This window comes from Ruditapes philippinarum, unplaced genomic scaffold (genome assembly GCF_026571515.1).
Source record: "Ruditapes philippinarum isolate M1 unplaced genomic scaffold, ASM2657151v2 ctg2377_1_1_1_1, whole genome shotgun sequence".
In the NCBI taxonomy this organism is placed as follows: Eukaryota; Metazoa; Mollusca; class Bivalvia; order Venerida; family Veneridae; genus Ruditapes; species Ruditapes philippinarum.
In genome coordinates this window covers 145,676-170,351 of record NW_026860257.1, presented here as the reverse complement: position 1 = coordinate 170,351, position 24,676 = coordinate 145,676, and the positions used below count along the sequence as shown (strand labels likewise).

General features: G+C 33.0%; 1 protein-coding gene across 5 annotated transcripts in view; it reads right to left on the bottom strand.

Moving 5' to 3' along the window:
* Window positions 1-24,676, bottom strand: part of LOC132759421 (P2X purinoceptor 4-like) — a 54,982-nt gene that overhangs the window by 20,031 nt on the left and 10,275 nt on the right. For 4 of the 5 annotated variants that reach the window (XM_060751184.1, XM_060751186.1, XM_060751187.1 and 1 more), the window contains exons 5-8: window positions 22,475-22,574; window positions 19,442-19,528; window positions 13,890-14,037; window positions 958-1,088 (exon numbers count right to left, since the gene is read on the bottom strand). In XM_060751184.1, coding sequence (XP_060607167.1) covers window positions 958-1,088; window positions 13,890-14,037; window positions 19,442-19,528; window positions 22,475-22,574 — 466 coding nt within the window. Of the gene's footprint in view, window positions 1-957; window positions 1,089-9,470; window positions 9,619-13,889; window positions 14,038-19,441; window positions 19,529-22,474; window positions 22,575-24,676 lie in introns of all 5 variants that reach the window. The other variant, XM_060751183.1, reaches the window with a different exon arrangement.

The window sequence follows — 24,676 nt, the reverse complement described above, 5'->3', positions numbered from 1 at the left end:
ACAGTAATTTCTAATGTCACACTTACCTTTGGACAGTTATTTCTAATGTCACACTTACCTTTGAACAGTAATTTCTAATGTCACACTTACCTTTGGACAGTTATTTCTAATGTCACACTTACCTTTGGACAGTTATTTCTAATGTCACACTTACCTTTGGACAGTAATTTCTAATGTCACACTTACCTTTGGACAGTTATTTCTAATGTCACACTTACCTTTGAACAGTAATTTCTAATGTCACACTTACCTTTGAACAGTAATTTCTAATGTCACACTTACCTTTGGACAGTTATTTCTAATGTCACACTTACCTTTGAACAGTAATTTCTAATGTCACACTTACCTTTGGACAGTTATTTCTAATGTCACACTTACCTTTGCGACAGTTATTTCTAATGTCACACTTACCTTTGGACAGTTATTTCTAATGTCACACTTACCTTTGGACAGTTATTTCTAATGTCACACTTACCTTTGAACAGTAAATTTCTAATGTCACACTTACCTTTGGACAGTTATTTCTAATGTCACACTTACCTTTGAACAGTAATTTCTAATGTCACACTTACCTTTGGACAGTTATTTCTAATGTCACACTTACCTTTGGACAGTTATTTCTAATGTCACACTTACCTTTGGACAGTTATTTCTAGTGTCACACTTACCTTTGGACAGTAATTTCTAATGTCACACTTACCTTTGGACAGTTATTTCTAATGTCACACTTACCTTTGAACAGTAATTTCTAATGTCACACTTACCTTTGGACAGTAATTTTTAATGTCACTCTTACACCTTTGGACAGTTATTCTTAATGGCACACTTACCTTTGGATAGTTATTTCTAGTGTCACACTTACTGGAAGTCTTAGCCTTTGGACAGTCATCTCTTTAAGTGTCACACTTACTTGAAATTTAAGCCTTTGGACAGAAATTTCTAAACAGTCACACTTACCGGAAGTTGTAGCCTTTTGACAGAATGTCTTGATCACTGTCCAATCTACGGAATGAATACTCTGGTATACAGTCTTCAACATTATAGTCTAAATTACAGTCCCAGTTGATTATTATCTGAACAACACCACCCTACAATATTGACAATATCAAAGTTATATTATAATAAGTTATAAATATTTTTGACAGGTTAATAACATTATCTTATAAACTGTTGTTTTCATATACCTTACTCTAATCTTTGTTTTTGAATTATATTGCAAATAACTTTATTTATGGCCATAAAACCTGTCAAGAATATTTATCATGAATTTATAATATAGAAACTTCCTTATTAGAGAGAAAAAATAAATTTTCTTAATATTTAATTAACAAAGTCGTATATATTAAGTTAAGAATATCCAGTAAAAAACTATGTTACAAATGTGTAGTACATTTGTTTTACAAATTTAAATAAAATGGTTATATTTTCATCATAATAATTATTATAACCCAATAACTCAATGACTCTATGCAGATACTTAAGGTATCTCTTGACTACCTTAAGACTTAGTATCTGCAAAGAGTCCTTTTTTTTACAATTTTCTTAGTTTGGAAACAAGTGACCCAGAGGACACTGAACAAAAAAACAATAAAATCTATACATTCTAAAATATCATAAACAAGAGCCGGTTGAACTGGGTGATGCTCCCCGACTAGGTTTTGGACACTGAAAGTATATCTTTTGTAGTTTCAGAGCTATGTCCCAGACAAAGTTCAATTTAGTGTGATAAATCCAAACTTAGGCAGGGCAGAGTTACTTTTCTGCACTTCTACTCAATGAGGTCTATCTACCGACTTGCACGTGACACACCATCTCAATATGGTGATCAAGTTATGGGCCGGACACGATTTTGCTGCCAGGTCAAGCTGTGACCTTGACCTTTCAGGTAGCAACCCAAATGTTGAGCGTGACACCTCGTCTAAATATGGTGATCATTTCTGTGAAATAGTTGTAAAATCCAACTTCAAGTAACAAAGTGATGGACCGGACACGATTTTGCTGCAAGGTCATGCTGTGACCTTGACCTTCAAGGTAGCTACCCAAATGTTGCGCGTGACATGTTGTCTGAATATGATGATCATTTCTGTGAAATAGTTGTAAAATCTGACTTCAAATAACGAAGTTATGGGCAGGACACGAATTTGGGATGTAGGGACAGACTGACAACCCAGTGACTATACGCTCCCCCCAAATTTTTTTCGGGGGCATAATAAATAATTTCATTGTCAGCATTTAGTTCATCTACAAATACTTGAATTAAGACAAAAATGCTGACTGATAATTAGTAAAGTTTTTTCACAGGAATTTCATGCTGATATTATATTTAACATGTTGCCAATATAAACAGTCATGCTTATGTGTTTTATGGTTTAAAAAGCAGTAAAAGGTTATATATTTATTACAAGAGTATAATACTGGTTTCAAACAATATATTCAAAAGTATTTCATGCTTGTGTGTACATAATTATTCCCAGTTTAGCAGTATTTCATGTTTGAACTGTATTTCATACTTTTTGTCCATTTTTGTATTCTTTGTATAACAGCATAACCAAATCATATGTATTTCACTTTTAACAGTATTTTATACACTAGTGCCTTTTTGTACTCTATTATAACAGCATAACAATAATGCATGTATATGTATTTCAATTTTAACCATATTTCATACTTTTTTTTCCTAAATATAACAGTATAACCAAATCATATGTATGTATTTCAATTTTAGCAGTATTTCATACTGTTGGTGCATTTTTGTTTTCTAAATTTAACAATATAACAATAATATATGCATTTCAATTTTAACTGTATTTCATACATTTAGTGCATTTTAACAGTACAAGAAGTATTTCATCCTAATGTATTAATTCTTTTTTCAACAGCAATACCTATTATTTTTATTCCCATTTTAACTGTATTTTATGTTTGTACGAATTTTCATTTTAACAGCAATACACGAGTTTATATGTTTATTACTTGTTTTTCCCTATTAACAGTACAGAATGTATTTCATGCCTGTATAAATTCTTATTTCAACAGCAATACAGGAATAGTTATTTCTTTTTCCATTTTAACAGTATTGTAATTAATATTACATTTATGCTTGTATGAATTTTCATTTTAACAGAAATACAAGAGTTTATAATTGTTTATAATATTGACGTAATCCTCTCTTAACAGTATAATTCATGCTTGTGCAATTATATTTCATTTTTAACAGCAATACAGGTCTATACATACATGACTCAGGCTGCTCCGTGATTGTAAGCTCACTAAGTCTTTACATTAAATTTTCATCTTGATATCCCCAAACATGATAATGGAACAGTCCCAAATATGGAAGCTGAACAAGTCCATTTACAAAATTTAGCAGATGAAGGGGTTAAACAAAATTAGAGTATGCAAACATGAGTGCAGAAATGCAGGTCATTTAGCAGACAAATCAGATCACTGAGACACCTTCACCGCCTAGTTGATTCATTAACTCCAGTAATCTTATATCGTATGCTTCATATTACTTGGAAACTAAAACTGTTGCTTTTTTCTTCTATAATTTCACTGACGCAACTATCACAATCCTAAAATTTGCATCTAATAACAACAATATATTCGATTCAGGTATAGTATTTCTATATAACAACAATTTTCTATTTGGCCTTTGTTTGTTTGGTGGTTTTTAGAACACAATTAGCCGATTTAAAATAGGGTATGTCTTGATCAGCCAAAGTTCCTAAACATATGAAAGATAAAAAGATAATTTAATTCAGTTATTCTAATTTTTGACAAATTTTAACACTTTATTTTATTTGTATCTCTATGGTAAGTCTTCTTGACAGGGTTTACATTTTTATGTTAGACAACAGAAGTGCCAACAAAAACAATCAATTTGGACAATGGTCAATGGGGAAATTTTAATCTACACTGAGGCTGAAAATACAATCGATTTCAACAGCATTTCAAGCAATGATACGGATCAACAATCTGTTAATAATTGAAAACCCTGCTTGACCAGCTATCCAGGTTAACTTACCAGTAATAAGTACTAATAACAAATTTCTCTGCAAATGAACTAAGTTAACTACTTTTTACATGATTTTTCAATCAACAGTGAGAGACAAATGACCATAATTATTAGATTCAATTGTCCGAGTTCACGATTGTCATGGAAGAAAGTTTCACCTCGCTCAAGGATCAAAACTACAATCCCTGCATTACAAAACAAAGCTTCTCCATAGAACTAAGTTCAGGCAAACCAATCCTTTCATCCAGGACTAATATTTTCTATTTCCAATTGAATTTTAAACATTTCAATAAAACATTTAAATATTAAACCACCTTGAAACTTATTGCTGGCTTTAATCTATCAATTCATAAAAGATAAATTAATCACAAAGTTAGTACAAAAAGTGACAGACAATCCCAAAGAATAAACAGCAATTAATGTAAGGATGGTGGCCGTATTTCCTCATATAATAAAAACATTTTATATTTCTTAAAAGCATTATTGCTTATTTAATAAAGTTTTCCTTTCATATTAATTTCATTTATTAACCAGTCATATAGTTTTGTGATTAAGCGCTGCCACGAAATTTTAAATAACATTTAAAATAGACAAACCAGTCATGATTTATATTACAACCCAACCTTAAGTGTTTATTCATATTAATAAAAAGAATTTCCTTTAATTTAAATATTCTGACCTTTTGCTGGTTACGCTCTTTATGATTAAATGAACAAGACGTTGGAATTTTTATGTTTAAAAATAGACTCTTCAAGAAGTTATAACAAATGAAGTATCTAAAAATAAGAAGTAACAAGAGCCACCGCCGGGCGGGGGCAACGCTCGACTTTTTCTTAAAGCAAACAAAGAAAGGTTTGAACAAATCTTAACGTTTCCTTTTTATAAATTTAATCGGTCTGTCTTGTCACATTAGTTTTGTCTCTATATTTTGTATAATATATAAATATACTCATATACCGTATATATATAATTATAGAAACACGCAATTCTATAAATTGAAAAAACGCAATTCTATAAATAGAAACACGCAATTCTAAAAATAGAAACACGCAATTCTATTAATAGAAACTCGCAATTCTACGCCGCTGTCGAGCTAATAAAAATATTTATATAAGAAGGATCACAAACATGTGATTAATTAAAGCCTGTTTTTTTTAGTTACATACAAAATGTAATGTTATTTTAAGGTATAAATGCCATGGTCTTAAATATAAAGCCAGATGCCTCCACCTGGTAGAATGAAAAAAAAGAAAAGAAAAAAAAAGGTTTTAATAGTACAACATGCTTTTTTGCATAACCTACAGCCTTACTTAAACAGTCACTGATTTTTATTTTGTTCAACATGGCTTTGTGTCACAACAATGATGTGAAAAAACGTGGGATCCGTTAGTCACCTGGGATTCTAGATCATTTAATTCAATTACTTAATTGGTAGGCTGGTAAATAAATCCAATCATATTCTAAACTTGAGTTTAAATCAATAAACTTGTCTATATATATATATATGATGTACAGTATTAATAAATTATAACTTTTTATTGCCACAAATTACCACAAAATTAATATCAAAACCAAAGCAGTTTATTCTTTTTCCTATTTTTTTTTTGAAACATTACTTTTGATCCTGTACACCTAGGATCTGAGGAATTCTGAGAATTATTCCTCTACCATCACTCTGTACTACGAGTATATCCTTGATAAAAGACTTCTGTTATTTAATAAAAGAAGGTATATGATTGACCTGAAAACTGATAAGCAGACTATCTGAATTCCAGGCAAAATTTACAAGATATGAACGTTTTAAAGCAACATTTTGATTTATTTCAACTACATACTCTTGAAGAGAGCTTTTGATATATTTGTACTGTAGTAGAATTTGTTATCTGTTCTGGAGACACGTACATGCTGCTTTAATATGCAAGTAAGTAATACTTTCATTTTTTGTGAACAATTTTCCCCTTTCATTTTCTTCTTCTTGTAACTTATAAAGATCAAATGCTATGACAAAACCAACATAATGAGTTTGCAACCAGCATGGATCCAGACCGCGCAGTCTGATCAGGATCCATGCTGTTCACTATCAGTTTCTCTACTTGTTATACAGTTTGTAAGCCCTGATCAGACTGCACGGATGCGCAGGCTGGTCTGGATCCATGCTGGTCACAAACTCATTACGGCTCAAATAACATATTAAATTATTTAACCTTTACCAAATAACCATGACTCGAGGGACAAAAACGAGTAGCCATATACCTTTGTACAAGGATATTTATTACAGGCTCAGGCCTGACACTATATCCTTGTGTAAGGCCTGACACTATATCCTTGTGTAAGGCCTGACACTATATCCTTGTGTAAGGCCTGACACTATATCCTTGTGTAAGGCCTGACACTATATCCTTGTGTAAGGCCTGACACTATATCCTTGTGTAAGGCCTGACACTATATCCTTGTGTCTAGCCTGACACTATATCCTTGTGTCTAGCCTGACACTATATCCTTGTGTCTAGCCTGACACTATATCCTTGTGTCTAGCCTGACACTATATCCTTGTGTCTGGCCTGACACTATATCCTTGTGTCTGGCCTGACACTATATCCTTGTGTCAGGCCTGAGCCTGTACTAATTATCTAAACAGACTCTCTCCGGGCTCTATCATAACTTTTGGCTGACAAACTTTGAATATTCACCTTGATATCCCTAAAATTGATAATGCACTTTTCAAAAAATACTGAAGTTAAATGAATCCATCTAACAAATTCAATAGCTTAAGGGGTTGATTTAAATAAAAGTGTTCCTAACAATCTATTGATATTCAGCTGCAGAGCCCTGAATTATGAATATGTTTTCATGCATATCAGACTGGATCGTTTCTGCTAGTCTTACCCATGCAAGAAATCAGAAATTTCATTTGACAATGAGGGGCGGTGGGGGTGGTGGTGGTGGGGGCATCATTTTAGTGATTTATAAACAAATTGGGTTAAAATTATGTCATTTCAGTGCATTTTAGAACAAAAATTATTTGCCTTGGAAGGTTCAATTTCCCCCTATCATGAATTGATTAATGTAAAAAAAAATAGTAAGAGGTTCAGATTGGAATATCAATCACTTGGGCACCTGCCCATGGGTGGCAACTCGGTAAACCTCTTAAATTCTGCCCAATGGGCGAGTTCCCTTAATACAATACGCATTAGAAAACTAGAAGTATTTCCCCATAAGAAGCTCATTTTATAAATTACAATTTTTACATTTACAATTTCTAGGAAACAGGAATACAGACTGAAGAAAATTAGCTTATTAATGGCAGAGTTAATATCCAATTAACTTTTAAATGAAATCCAGTACTAATATTAAAATGTCAACTTCGTTAATATAATGTATAAGTATAGCAAATAACAAATTTTAAGGGAATTTTAACCAGCAAGCTATTTTAATAAGATTTGTGATTCTGTAAAGCTCTGATATAACCATGTAATTGTTTTAAATATTAAAATGCTTTTTTGATTTAAAAGTCTAGGTTTAAAGTTAATAATATAATATAGCAACAGATGTGCCTTTTATTAAAAGGCATTTGTGCAATATTAAAACATTATCTATCATGTACTAAAGTCACGACAATATACTTTTACAGGTCATACTTGGAGACCTTCAAGTTTCTTAAAGTAAGATTATACTGGTAGGTAAGGTTTATAGATGTTATTAAATGAGCAGCGTCATGACAAAACCAACATAGTGCGCATCCTCACAGTCTGATCAGGATCCATGCTGTTGGCTATCAGTTTCTCTAGTTGTAAAAGAGTTTGTAAGTGAACAGCATGGATCCTGATCAGACTGCAAGGATGGGCAGGCTGTGTGGATGCGCAGGCTGGTTTGGATCCATGCTGGTCACAAACGCACTATGTTGGTTTTGTCATGACGCGACTCAAATTATTGTACTTTAATGGTGGATATTGAAATGAAAAGTGTTGACTACTGTTGCACTATTTGGGGAAACTGCAGTAGTGAATTACTTTCGCAAATTGTCAACTTTCAAAAAAGAGCTGCAAGAATTATTTTAGACAAAAGTTTTGATACCCCATCAAATATTCTATTTAAAGAATTAAATTGGATGTCCTTTTTGATCAAAGAATTATGTACAAAAGGCAATCCTCATGTTGTATAAATCTATAAATGAACCATCCTTTCCTATTTATATGAAAAATAAATTCCAAACAATAAATGACAAACATGACTTTAACTTAAGATCTATACAAAATGAAAAACTAACTGTACCCAAACCAAAAACAGAATTTTTTAGAAAATCATTTAATTACTCTGTCTGTGGTATGGAACAGCATACCAATCCATATTCGAAATTCTGATTACCCTGAGGAAATTTCAATCCTCCTATATCCAGTGGCAATTTTCTAACTAAAGTGTTTGTAAATATTGTTTCAAAAACATATACTTTCCATGCTGGAAGTTATGAAAATGTCACTTCTCTATGTAAGAAGAAAAAATTGTTACTTATTTTATTGTATTGATATGATGTATAATGTACATATTTATGTTGTCTAAATGTTGATTGTGATTGTATTTTATGTTGTTTTGTATATACTGAGGCCCGCATGGAAGATCGGGAAACTGAATGTGTTAGCCTCATAAAATAAAGTCGTTACTTACTTACTTACTTACTTACTTACTTACTAAAAGTTTTTTTCAAATGTTCATATAATATGGTTTTTAATGTTAATGAGTATTCAAATGATTTGAGCAGAAAAGTTGGCAGTTGACTTCAACTTGCTTCAACACAGTGTTCAAAAATATTTAAGTAATACACAAAGCCTATGTACAATTGTTACATTGTAGGTTACTGTACTGTACGGCTTACCTATAAGCAATTGTCTTGATTGATTCATGTAATTCCATATTATCAGAAAGATTATATGTTAATGATCATCATAAATTAAGTCTACAATCAATTTAAACAAATGTTTAAGACACACACTTCAAGAGGCCAGCACTTGGAGAAAAAACAACAAGTTGACTTTATCAGTACTTCGTTAATTCCACCCTCCTTTAAGTCTTGAACTGACCTTTCCTGTGACCGTCTACCTAAACATCATTATTACAAGGTCTTTCACACTCACGCTAAGATTTTATCCAGAACTCAGCAAATGAGGGTTTTTCCCAGATAATCAGTAGGTACAAACAACATTTTACCTTTACAGCTTCCTCGGTGATTTTCCCTTCACAATAGATTAGTCAGCCTGTGCACTTATTTTGGAAGCTGTAACTGTGAAACTTTGTTTGTACATACGGATAAGCTATGTTCTTATTTTGGGAGATAGTATATTTCAAGAGAATAATGTAAAATCCAAACATTGAGCAGACGGCATTTTAGCAGACGAAAAATTTTCCCATCATGCAAAAGTTTATCATGCATGGCTGTTTTAAGATGCTAAAGAGTTACCTTCTTAGCTAACTCTGAGAACTGAACTCCTGCATATTCTGTGAGGTCTTTCAGAACAAAAATTGGACAGAAGACATATTTTGCATGGTCCTTTGTAAATCGGCAATTTTTCAACTCATTGTCATCGTTATAACCCAGTATATTTCTCCTGAAATATACAAAATTTCAGGAATTGCATAACAAAAACCAGAACTAAATGAAGACTATAAAATGAGATTCTCAGCTGTCCATTAAAGCTGCACACTGTTTCACTTTTCTCCATTGCTGGATAGTAGGATAAAAGCATAAAGCAGTAATAGGTGGGTGGGGGGAATATTTCTGCAAAACTTTGCATCAGAATTATCTGCCCTTGATAGTGAACAAATATTTCAAGTTTGTAGTTCTGTGATTGTTTTGTCCAAAATATTAGGAAAATATAAAAAAAGAAACATAATTAACAAAAACTACTTTTAGAGTTCTCTGCCCTTTAGAAATGCATTCCAAATTTAAAAGTTATTGAGAATATTCCAAGTTTAAAGTGAATATCTTTGATACGTTTTCTTTTCATAAAATTTTCTTTGGTACAAAATGGCTGTAATTAAGTAGAAATCCATACCAGAGTTATTGACCTTGGACAGTGACCTCCTCTTATAATCCCAAATAGATCATGTATAAAGTTTCAAGCGAAAACCTGTAGTAGTTTTGAAGACCAATGTTGCATACAAAACTTTAATCAAGAAATTAAAAGTTCTCATAAAGCCATGCAGGAAATTGACCTTATGATCTCAAACAATGTATAAATGTGCTAAATGACAGGCAAATAACTCTATTGGTCCATGAATGATGTTGTACAAGAAGACATTAAACTTTACTCAAAGTGTTAAACTACCCGGATGCCAACATCCAGGACATGTATTTAGGTTAGTTTATTCAGAAATTAATTCAGATTGATAGTGTAGAAAAGCTACATGCTTAGAGACACACTCTTGAATGATCTGTTCCTGGAACCAACAAGTATTTAGCAATGAGTGTAGAATTTCTTGTTTCAGGAAACCACAGTCTGCACCTGAGGGGGTTCTAACTAAAGCCACTAGAGATCCTTAGATTACCAGTCAAACAGCCATTCTTTAAGATATTACCAGTCAAACAAGTTATTACCAATCAGCCATGCCAGCACTTTTAAGTTTCAAGTGAATATCTTCAGTTGAGTAGAATAACCTATTATTATTGAATAGTCTAAGCTAAAAAACTTCACCATAAAGGTTAACCAACATCAATGCTGCAGCTTCAATTTATATATTAATCAACTTTCACTGCTGCTGCCAATAAGATTCAATTTATATGCTAATGAGCTTTCTCAATTTAGCTTTGCCACCAGGATTACCTTGAAACTTGAAGTTTTGACACCAATAGAATTTGATCAGCCTGAGGAATACAAGAAGTGCAGATCTTCTTACTGTCTGGAGGTATTCCTTAATATTATACCTAGTTCTTCATCCCAGAATTTGTATGAATGTATATATCAAAGTAAATTAATAATCTGTTCGGGTTATTTGTCTAGTGTAGGCCATGACAATCCTTGTTATTTAAAACTGTTATAATAAGTACAGTTATCTACTAGGAACAGGTCACAATTTGTGTACTTTAATACAGGAATAATTATTAACCTTCAACTGTGAACTGATTTTGCCTGTAAACTGTTCACCACTTCATTTAGCCTGCTTAGCTCAACAGTGAGAGCATCAGCTTAGTAATCCACATGTCCCTGGTATGATCCTTAGGCCATGCGACTACAGATCTCAGACATTGAGTTAAATGGTCATTAATGAGCAGCGTCATGACAAACCAACATAATGGGTTTGCGACCAGCATGGATCCAAACCAGCCTGCGCATCCTCGCAGTCTGATCAGGATCCATGATGTTCGCTTACCAACCATATCACAAGTAGAGAAACTGATAACGAACAGCATGGATCCTGATCAGACTGCGCGGATGATTAGGTAGTCATTTTGTCTAAAAATTTGTAATAACTGGCTAGTTCTCCAGGAAATAAGGTTAGGTGGATTGGCCACTGGGATATGGCCAAAAATTGTGTTAAAATCCACATGAAAAATCAGAAAAACAAACAAACGATCAACAAGAAACAAACTAAAGTTCCACTTCCTAACACCAATATAGTATTACAGACTCACCAATATATTATGGACTGAAAAAAAGTTTTCTGCTTGGTTAATGTTCCTCATTATTGCCATCAGCTTTAATTAATTGGCTAGTTTAGCCTGATCAATGATTCATGTTTACATTTCCCATTTAATTTTTTTTTCAACAAAGTCTGGTGATTTTCTATGTAGTTCAATGGTTTTCTTAATAATTCAATGATCTTGTCAATATTTTACAGATTTCCTCAATTATCACCAATGTTCTCAATTATTAATTTTCTCAATTATTCATTGATTTTCTCAATTATTCATTAATTTTCTCAATTATTCATTTATTTTCTCAATTATTCATTTATTTTCTCAATCATTCATAAAATTTATTTTCTCAATTATTCATTTATTTTCTCAACTATTCATTTATTTTCTCAATTATTCATTTATTTTCTCAATTATTTATTGATTTTCTCAATTATTCATTGATTTTCTCAATTATTCATTGATTTTCTCAATTATTCATTTATTTTCTTAATAATTCAGAGATTTTGTCAATAATTCACAGATTTTCTCAATTATTCACTAAAAGGAACATCAGTCTATCAAATCCAAAAGCATATCCTTATTTCCTGAATCCTCATTCATAACTGTATTAACCTTGAAACAAGCTTTTTTACTTCTCTAAATCACAATGCTCTCACAAATAGCTACAGATTAAGGTGAAAGTAGTTTCAATTTATACTCAAGTGAACTGTACAAGGGTCATAATGGCACTCTTGTAATTTAAAAAAAAAATCAAGTAGTTTCTTGAATATTACTTAATCTACAGAAGCTGTCACATGGACAGCATTCTCAACCATTCTCAGTGTTAACCCTTTACCTCATATATACGCGAAACAACGCACTTTTGACCCCCACCCCTCTATTGGGCCTCAAATAGTGAAAAAATGTCCTATTTGGGCCCCAAACACATGTTTTCGTTTGAGAAATGTTGCTAAAAAAAGTGAGAACTTTTTCGGCGCCGCCCCCCATCCAAAAGATACATCAGGGGGTTGCCAGAAGGGGCAGTCCCCCTCATCGCCAAGAAAATTTTGGACTTGTGAGAGGCTAAAAATGACCCCAAGTTGATCCTAGGGTAACCTGTAACCAACGCTGAAAAGCCTTTGACTCTATCTCAATCCCTTGAGATGTTGCAGCACTTTGAATCAAATTTTAATGGAAAAAATCAAGGCAAAATAGTGATTTTCGGCAATTTTGAGATGTCCCCTCATTGCCATGGTAACAGGAAATTTAAGACTGAGCATGTGGTTACAAAGGCAATGGTCCAGTCAACATTTGTGCCAAGTTTGATTAGTATTGAAGCATTTTTCATAGTTTCATAGTTACTTGTAACAGTAGGCTTTTCAATGAAAACGGCCATTTTTCACAATATGCTCATGAGGGAAAGGGTTAAAGAGTAAATAATATAGAATTTTAAAGTTTTCAATAAGGGCCATAATTCTGTCAAAATCAATGACAGAGCTATGGGTCTTGAATAATGTTATTTATTAACATTAATTTAATATTATTATTATGCTTCAAATAAGTTTCAAGCCATTCCCTCCAGTAGATGAGGAGATACTTACTTGGCCAAACAACTTAACCGATGTGTGACAACATCTCCTGTGTGAATACAATAGCTATCACTATTCTTCGAACAGTCAAGCTAAAAAATCTTTTACATTTTAGTGCTATAGTAATACAAGTATTTTCCTTGATATTTGTAACAGAATTTGACAAACTACTTATATCTGCTGCTAATAACGCTTTTTTCTTATCTATATCTTATCTTTTTTCTTATATATATTAATATATTGAATTCTGACCACAACAATGGCTGCCAATTATGACAAGGAAGGCAAATATTGTAAAAATCTGAACTATCAATTATGAAGCTAAGCACTTTACGCTAATAGTACACAGAGCCTCCAGAATGTTAATAACCTCTAAATGAATAAACCTGAATATAAAATGAAAAACCAGTACTATATTGTATTAAAAAGTAGGTATAAATGAACTAAATGCCTGGCAATTTAGATTCTGATAACAATTTTTTAGTTCCTGGAGATAAATAAAATTGATTGGTAATAAAAGTTGTGTTTTTTTTCTCCCACACAGAGTCTCAGGACATTAACACAAGTAATTAGTTGAAAAAAAAGAAGAAAAGATTGATAGATTAAACTTATTTCAAAACAAGGTAGTTATTACAGAATAAATGTATTATATATGTCCACGTTCATCATATACCTTCAATGCAATGGACTTGAAATCAGGTGTACCAGTATTGAAAACTATTGTGTCAAGACGAAAGATGGGACAAAGGTTGTTGCCATTAAAATCAAATCTGCAGCTTTTAAGATATGTTTCATTGTTCACACTCTTTGGAATATTCCTCCTAGAAAAGTACAAATATATCATATCACATATTACAACAAGAGCTGTTGCTAGGACAATGTGCTCGACTATTCCTAGAGCTTTATAGTAAAACAAGAGCCTCGATAATGTAGAAATATCTAAGTTCAAAAAGGGCCATAATTCTGTCAAAATTTATGTTAGAAATATGGGCCTTTGATAGTGACATCTTATAATGCTCTCAAATAAGTGTGTGTAGTCTCAACTCATGTCCTTCAGTAGTTTTGGAGATACCAACTTGCACCCAAAAACTTATCCAAAGTGTGAGTGAGTACAATAACTCTCCCTATTCTTTGAATAGTTAAGCTAAAAATTGAGATCTTAAAGGAACTCCAATGATGTCCAATGTCCTACAAACATAAAATTTGAGTTTCTTACATATATACAAGGGGCACATTTTAATAAGTGGCAACAGCAGAGAATTTTATAAATAAGTAATATGTGTGAAAAATATTTAGTAGAGTCCCTGGACCCCTACACACTTTTCCTGTCTCGGAATCCATTTCGAAAAAAGCATTTTTGCACTGTTCTTTGGGTATAATGTTTATACACTTATACAGCAAATCCGATGGCGCTACAGGTTTCGAACCGGCAAACACGAGGGCAAGATTTAATACATGGATTGAACTCAAAGTCACAATGAGAGAGGTCAGGACTATAAGCGAAATGTTGCCAAACCACAATTCTCTGCTTCTCTAATTAAACTTGAACCAAGGCTGACCAGGGCCCAGGTGCAATACCATGGACTAACTTGATCCTGTGCAGGCCCGACCTTGGGTTCTTTGTAATGTAGTGATTAAACACAGCAGTGAGAACATGGTCACAGTAAAATGCTCCATTGACACTACCCAGCACAGGCACAGCGACATGGGCCACTATTCCATCACTGTCAAAAATAGAGTGTATATAACTCTTTTAACGCATCAGCTATAAAATACAATAACTGGGCAATTGCTGTTTTCACCTAACCACATTTTGTTACCGAGTTTATTATCAGGCTCAAAAAAATAAAGCCAGGTTTCATCCCCTGTGACAATTTCTCTCAGGTGTCTAGGGTCTCGATCTTTGCGCCTACTCAATAAGGCTGAGGCTTTTTCAACCTGCTCCCTTTTCTGGTCAGAAGTAAGCAAATGCAGGATCCAAAGGGTGCACACTTTCCTTAACTTATAACTTTTCTTTCAAGATAGAAAAGATATAATTACGACTCACTAAGGCCCAATATGTCGCTTATCTCCTCCATGGAATATCTACATTCACCTGGCAATTGTTGGATAAGGAAGGACATTTTCTCCATAAGCTAAATCCAGATATGTTTTCATTTCTGACGCGCATTTACTCAATAACCCTCTCTCAATTCACGATGCAACTCAGCCATGTTTACAACCAGTATATAAAGCCACATGTATTTAAATGACCTGCTAAAATTTTATTGCAAGTGCAAATCGTGCAAAAATAGACTGTTGGTTAGAAAACTCAATGATCTTTTCAATGGTATATTATGCCAAAATAATTGTTAAATTTAATTGTTGCCACTAATTAAAATATGCCCCTCCTAGATATAAGAAAGATAGTAAAGAATGTTACAAATATTTTCTCAGAATTAAATGCGTGAGACTAAAAAAAGGATTGGAGCACCACACTAAATACTGTATTCCTGTATATACCGGGCATGGCGCTTGAATCATAAAATGCTAAAATCTTGCCTTTTTACCCAACGGAATCAACTTAAATAGGTCTAATTCATCTTTTCACACCGATTAATGTATGAAAATAAATGAAAAATGTAAAAAATCGGCAAAAAAAACCACATGATTTCTGCAAGCGTCTAGAGGTACTGCTCCAATCCTGTTTTTAGTTAAATCCAAATTAAATATGTTGTTCGGATGCAAAGCATTATAGCAGTCAGGCTATGTCCTCATCAGAACTGCATACAGTGAATTTATTTAGCGATAAAATCACTGAACTTGGGATTTCTTACATGACAATTGATTATATTATTTCTTATTATAAATAAATGACCATTTCTAGAATGATTTTAATTAAATTAATAATGACCATTACCAAAGTGATACAATTGATTATTATAATTAGCAAATAGTTGGCCATAACTAATTACATCAATGTTTATTATTACTTCACAAACTGTAATAAAATCATGTGCTATAACTTGACTGACTGTTATAAAATCAAGGGTCATAACTTGACTCACTGTAATAAAATCATGGGCTATAACCTGACTGACTGTTATAAAATCAAGGGTCATAACTTGACTCACTGTAATAAAATCATGGGCTATAACCTGACTGACTGTTATAAAATCAAGGGTCATAACTTGACTCACTGTAATAAAATCATGGGCTATAACCTGACTGACTGTTATAAAATCAAGGGTCATAACTTGACTCACTGTAATAAAATCATGGGCTATAACCTGACTGACTGTTATAAAATCAAGGGTCATAACTTGACTCACTGTAATAAAATCATGGGCTATAACCTGACTGACTGTTATAAAATCAAGGGTCATAACTTGACTCACTGTTATAAAATTATAGGCTATAACCTGACTGACTGTTATAAAATCAAGGTCATAACTTGACTGACTGTAATAAAATCATGGGCTATAACCTGACTGACTGTTATAAAATCAAGGGTCATAACTTGACTGACTGTAATAAAATCATGGGCTATAACCTGACTGACTGTTATAAAATCAAGGGTCATAACTTGACTGGCTGTAATAAAATCATGGGCTATAACTTGACTCACTGTAATAAAATTATAGGCTATAACCTGACTGACTGTTATAAAATCAAGGGTCATAACTTGACTGACTGTGTAATAAAATCATGGGCTATAACCTGACTGACTGTTATAAAATCAAGGGTCATAACTTGACTCACTGTAATAAAATCATGGGCTATAACCTGACTGACTGTTATAAAATCAAGGGTCATAACTTGACTGACTGTAATAAAATCAAGGGTCATAACTTGACTCACTGTAATAAAATCATGGGCTATAACCTGACTGACTGTTATAAAATCAAGGGTCATAACTTGACTGACTGTAATAAAATCATGGGCTATAACCTGACTGACTGTTATAAAATCAAGGGTCATAACTTGACTGACTGTAATAAAATCAAGGGTCATAACTTGACTCACTGTAATAAAATCATGGGCTATAACCTACTGACTGTTTAAAATCAAGGGTCTAACTTGACTGACTGAATAAATCTGACTGTTATAAAATCTAAGGACTGTCATAACTTGACTGACTGTAATAAAATCATGGCTATAACTGACTGACTGTTATAAAATCATCAAACTTGACTCACTGTAATAAAATCATGGGCTATAACCTGACTGACTGTTATAAAATCAAGGGTCATAACTTGACTGACTGTAATAAAATCATGGGCTATAACCTGACTGACTGTTATAAAATCAAGGGTCATAACTTGACTACTGTAATAAATCAAGGGTTATAAATCAAGGGTCATAACTTGACTGACTGTAATAAAATCATGGGCTATAACCTGACTGACTGTTATAAAATCAAGGGTCATAACTTGACTGACTGTAATAAAATCATGGGCTATAACTTGACTCACTGTAATAAAATTATAGGCTGTAACCTGACTGACTGTTATAAAAATCAAGGGTCATAACTTGACTGACTGTAATAAAATCATGGGCTATAACCTGACTGACTGTTATAAAAATCAAGGGTCATAACTTGACTCACTGTAATAAAATCATGGGCTATAACCTGACTGACTGTTATAAAAATCAAGGGTCATAACTTAACTCACTGTAATAAAATTATAGGCTATAACCTGACTGACTGTTATAAAATCAAGGGTCATAACTTGACTGACTGTAATAAAATCATGGGCTATAACCTGACTGACTGTTATAAAATCAAGGGTCATAACTTGACTGACTGTAATAAAATCATGGGCTATAACTTGACTCACTGTAATAAAATTATAGGCTATAACCTGACTGACTGTTATAAAATCAAGGGTCATAACTTGACTGACTGTAATAAAATCATGGGCTATAACCTGACTGACTGTTATAAAATCAAGGGTCATAACTTGACTCACTGTAATAAAATCATGGGCTATAACCTGACTGACTGTTATAAAATCAAGGGTCATAACTTGACTCACTGTAATAAAATTATAGGCTATAACCTGACTGACTGTTATAAAATCAAGGGTCATAACTTGACTGACTGTAATAAAATCATGGGCTATAACCTGACTGACTGTTATAAAATCAAGGGTCATAACTTGACTCACTGTAATAAAATTATAGGCTATAACCTGACTGACTGTTATAAAATCAAGGGTCATAACTTGACTCACTGTAATAAAATTATAGGCTATAACCTGACTGACTGTTATAAAATCAAGGGTCATAACTTGACTGACTGTAATAAAATCATGGGCTATAACCTGACTGACTGTTATAAAATCAAGGGTCATAACTTGACTCACTGTAATAAAATCATGGGCTATAACCTGACTGACTGTTATAAAATCAAGGGTCATAACTTGACTCACTGTAATAAAATTATAGGCTATAACCTGACTGACTGTTATAAAATCAAGGGTCATAACTTGACTGACTGTAATAAAATCATGTGCTATAACTTGACTGACTGTTATAAAATCAAGGGTCATAACATGACTGACTGTTTTAAAATCAAGGAACTTGACTGACAGTTATAAAATCAAGGGTCATAACTTGACTGACTGTTATAAAATCAAGGGTCATAACTTGACTGAAGGGTCATAACTTGACTGACTGTAATAAAATCTAGGGCCCATTACTTAGCTGTCACTTCTGGTATTTTAGGTTAACATGAACTTTTTAAAATGATGACATTATTTTGACACTATGAATCTTCATGATAATATCATTGTATAATAAAGCAGTGTAAGACAAATGGTCAGGGACTATCTTGTTCATTTTTCCATACAGATTTCACAATTTGAGTACCTGAAATCTTGACACAGCATTGCTTTGTTTGTAATATATATTGTATATTATTGTAACATAAGGTAAGAAAGATATGAGGTCCATTAGTGCAAAAAAATGTGGCACCAGTGCAATAGTAGTGTAGTGGTGAGTACACTCAAGCATCCTGTAAAACTTGCTGAATATTCATGACCTTTATCTTGGGAAAGCTGTTAATTGAACCACATTCAGTTACATTCCATACATTCAATATATCTCAAAACAAGAAATAATCTCATACTCTATCAATACCCATCAAACCATACATTCATGTAATAAATTAGAAATAAGTTTATGTAATGAATTTATTCATTAAAATTAATATATAACTATAACAATTTATTGCAAACTTACCTCTTTACATTAAACTTTGGAAACTCGATGTTATTCTTAATGAAAACAGTAAAATTTTCTGCTATTCCCAATGCCGGAGGATTTGGTCTGTAAGATATAAAGAAATAATGTTTTGGATAATTATGTAATGAAAACACGTGTAATACACTTGTACCCAGCTAGCGTGCAGAATGACAAAAGTTATACAGTCATGCAGTGGTATGTTACTGATTTTCACTTTACATTTGTAAATAAGCACCTAGCACAAGTTTCAATTGTTGTTGTTTAAAAGCTTAAGTGAGATTACTTGGAAAATAAAATCATTCTTTGTTAAGCTTTCAAATTACTGTTAAGTACAACTGTTAATTTTAATCTAGTTACCAACAAAGATTTGATTTTCTAGGGTTATTATTCGAAGTAATAGCATTCTTGTTCATTTGAATAATATAATACTGGACATTTGTAAGGCTTATTTTCATTGGATAACCAAAAAACTGTAAATTTACTAATCATGTCCTTAATAAATGCAAGAAAATGTTCAGTATTACTTGTTTGTTATAAAGACATTTGATATAAAAATTATAATGTGGCCATGTATAAAAGGTTGAGTAATGAAGGATACAGTCCAACCTGTGTGAAAGGCCAAATCCATATAAAGATCATCCCGTCAATTAGACACTCGTCAATAACCCTTCATTGATTCAATTTAACAGAATTAATCCTCCATAAAGATAACATCTCTAATAAGGCCATGTGTGGTCCCTCCCTTGGATGGCCTTAGTTCACTAGTTTGAATGTACACCAACAGAAATTTGCCTCTTCAACAGTAGAAATAAGCACCCCCCACTCCCCCACCCCTGGCCTCCTACAACTCACACATCTGTATATCAAGTAGAACAAAGCATTCCTTGTATCCCCCTCTCCTTTTTGTAAAACTAATCAAAACTTGATTCCCTGGATTGTAATTATATACAACATATTATTGTTAAATACCATTCTGATAAAATGTCCAATCCCTAGCTTGAATTAAATACAACATATCACTGTTACAATATACTATAAACATGATACTCTATTTGTTTTAAGCATATGATTGATAATTAACAATCTATGTAAGTATTAATTTCAAATTTGTAATCAGCTTCGCATAATTTGATACAAATATGGCAATTATGCAACATGATTTTTGGCACATATTATTTTCATCATGTTTGTCCTTGAATGAAATTGATCTAAAATGAACACAAATTATATTCCTGAAGTAAGCCCAACCTTAAATTTAGCAAAGTTTCCCATTCCGCTATCTAGGCCAGTCACTGAGTAGGTATAGGTTGGTAGGTAAACACATTTTTAATCCCAAAAGATTTTGTTTTTGTTTAAAACATCAATAATTAAATACCCCTCAAAGAGTTCCATGGTTCATGCAATCATACCACTTACAGAGTTCCATTGATCCTGCCACTATACCCCTTACAGAGTTCCATGGTTCCTGCCACTATACCCCTTACAGAGTTCCATGGTTCCTGCCACTATACCCCTTACAGAGTTCAATGGATCCTGTCACTATATGCCTCACAGAGTTCCATGGTTCCTGCCACTATACCCCTTACAGAGTTCCATTGATCCTGCCACTATACCCCTTACAGAGTTCCATGGTTCCTGCCACTATACCCCTTACAGAGTTCCATGGATTCTGCCACTATACACCTTTCCGAGCTCCATTGTTCCTGCCAATATAACCCTTACAAAGTTCCATTGTTCCTGCCACTTTACACCTTACAGAGCCACTATACCCCTTACTGAGTTCCATTGATCTTGCCACCATACCCCTTACAGAGTTCCATGGTTCCTACCACTATACACCTTAGATAGTTCCATGGTTCCTGCCACTTTACCCCTTACAAAGTTCCATGGTTCCTGCCACTAAACCATTTACAGAGTTCCATGGTTCCTGCCACCATATCACTTTCATAGTTCAATGAAATCTGCCACTTTACCCCTTACAGAGTTCCATGGATCCTGCCATCATACCCCTAACAGAGTTCAATGGATCTGGCCACCATACCCCTTACAGAGTTCCATGGATCCTGCTACCATACCCCTAACAGAGTTCAATGGATACTGCCACCATACCCCTAACAGAGTTCAATGGATCCTGCCATCATACCCCTAACAGAGTTCAATGGATCCGACCACCATACCCCTTACAGAGGAAACAATCACTGAATCCATGCCTTTCAATTAAGGTAACATTAAAAACATTAATATAGGGCTTTATGAAAAAGAGATGAGCAAGCTTGAAAATCTTTTATATCATTTAACAATTTTCAACAACTTTCCATTCAAATGGTAAAATGTCTATAATTCAGCCTTTTTTAAGCACATTTTATCACTGTATACGACTTTTGACCTTTGTCTGGGAGTGGTCATGAGCACAAGTTAGACTGTATGTTTAAATTACAATATTATACCTCATTTGCATACGCCCTTCTATATTTAATATGACGTCACCCGGTCCATAAACCGCATACAGACCGGGGGCGGTCCATAATTCTTATATGGACTGGATGACGTCATATCAAATCTTAAAGTTCGTTTTCTGCCTGTTTAATTTGATTTTTAAAAATTGAATAACTAAAGAAGAGCATGATTTTTTTGCTGTATCGCTTTAAAATTATAATAATAATTCCCTCTAGGATTTGAAATATTTCACACACTGAACAAAAAAATTATTATTTGAAAGTAAATTATAGTAAAAATGTCAGCAACAAAAGGGATGAAATGATTTAGATTCGGTATAATATAACAAATAAAACATGGCCTTTCGGGCAAAATGCAAGTTAACGGACTGGTTGGTCATACCTCGGAAGGTATATGTCCCTCAGCTGCGCTTCGGCCATATACCTTCCTCAGTCTGACCAACCAGTCCGTAAACTTGCATATTGCCCTCAAGGCCATGTTTTATTTATTAAATTAAGTTGTGGGTTTTAATTTTCAACAAAAAAAAAAAAATATTCTTAAAACAATATTTTAGATAAAAAATTATATACTCACGCAGACCGTTTACCATCTTCTGTTGGACACCATGCTTGTACTTCGCATGATTTCATTCCAGGATCTCTACTAGAGTTGAGGCAAACCCCAGTCATGAAACCTGATATAAATATTGTAAAATGATGTACATTTTTTGTAATATCACAACAGAGAAAAGGCTTACAATGATGTACTTGAAATAAGCAACAACATTGTTATAGTAGTTGTGTTCAAGTACAAAGACAATTCTTTCATAAATTATAAGCAAAGTTATAGCCTATTGTATAAAAAATCAAGAAAAAATCAATACATTGTAATTTGACATTCAAGGTCAAAGCCATTGAGGATCTTGTCCAAAGGATTGTTGTGTCCATTCTAAGTATAATAGCAAAAATCAAGCAAAATTAAACCATTTGACCTTGAAGGTTAAGGTCATTTTTGAGTAAAGGTCAAGTTCAGTCTGGTTTATTTTTAGGTCTTATTCAAAGGGTAATTCTGTCCAAATATGAAGACAATCCTTTCAGAAATTCAAAAAAAAAAACAACAACTAACACATTATGACCAAGATCAAGAATTTTAGACGGAAACCGGCAACAGATGATATGACTGTAGATCGAAAGAGCCAAATTTTTTTCTTCAAAAAAAGTGGATCTAATAAAATAATTTAATACCAAGTCCCTTAACACTCAATTGGCAGGTGCAATACTACATGATTATGTAACATGATATTTGTATGTTCTTAAACATGTTTTGTTTGTACAAAACAAAACACAAAACAAATGAAAATAGCCACGTCAAAAACTTCTTAGAGCGTATAAAAAAAAAAAACCAAAAAAACTTTATCTCCCAAAAGGTTTTTCTGTTTTGTTTCACCAACACATGTGGCCATCACCTTATGATATGACACCATATACCGGTATATTGTTTTACCAATCTATTATAAAGAATCATGACATAAATGAATCCAAGTTATACAACTGAATTCCAACAAGATGATATGTTATTCATTGGTGGTAAAATAAACCTTTCATCCTACTTCATTATTATTTGGATTACTTGGATTTCTAGGATAGAAAAAACCCTGATGAAAATAATTACACCTTCAGATATTAGACATGCTAATATCTGAAGGTGTAATTATTTTCATCAGGGTTTTTTCCCTCAGAACATGAACCCGAACCCAAGAATTGAGAATTTTCATAATGTTTCAAACAAATTGGGAAAAACTAATGTCATATTGTATACAATACATGTATACATTGTATATCAAAAAAGAGAAAGAAATTAAATATTTGGTTAATTAAACTTCTTTTAATTTATTCACTTATAAGCACATACATGTATAACAATTTAGAATGCAAAATTACAATTTTCAATGGCACAGTGCAGTTAAAAGTAACAATATGACAATAATTTTGACTTATTTTATTTTTTGCTACTTAAATTCAAAATTTTCTTTTTGACATTAGGAAAAACAAGAGCCCGGTTTGAGCCGGGTGATGCTCCCCGAATAGGTTTTGGACACATGAGGAAAGTACACCTCTTGTAGTTTCAGAGTTATGTCCGTGGAAAAAGTTCAAAGTGCAATAATTCCAAAATTAGGCAAGGCTGTTACAGTTTTTTGCACTGCACTTCTAATCAATGTGATCTATCAACTTACAAAGTTTCTTGATGATATCTCTTATGATTTCCGAGTTATGTCCTGGACAATTCAAAAAGTAATAAGAAAGGGCAATAACTCCAGAATTAGGCAAGGTAGAGTTATGATTCTTGTGCACTGCACATCTACCCATTGAGATTTATCTACCTACAAAGTTTCATGTTGATATCTCTTATAGTTTTACAGCTATGTCCTGGACAAGATTTTTCTAAAAGGGGAGATTATTAAAAAATAAGGCTTAACAGAGTTATGGTTCTTTTGCACTGCACATCTATCCATTGAGATCTATTCACCTACAAAGTTTCATGTTGATATCTCTTATAGTTTTAGAGTTATGCCCCGGACAAGATTTTTCTACAAGGGGAGATAATTCAAAAACCGGGCAAAATAGAGTTATGGTTCTTTGACACTGCACTCCCCCTCGATGCCCTCTACCACTGTATGAAGTTTCAACAAATTATCTCCAAGGGTTTTCAAGTTATGTTCCGGACAAAGTTTCAAAGTATTAAAATAAACAAAGGGCAATAACTCCAAAATTAGGATAAAAAGAGTTATTGTTCTTA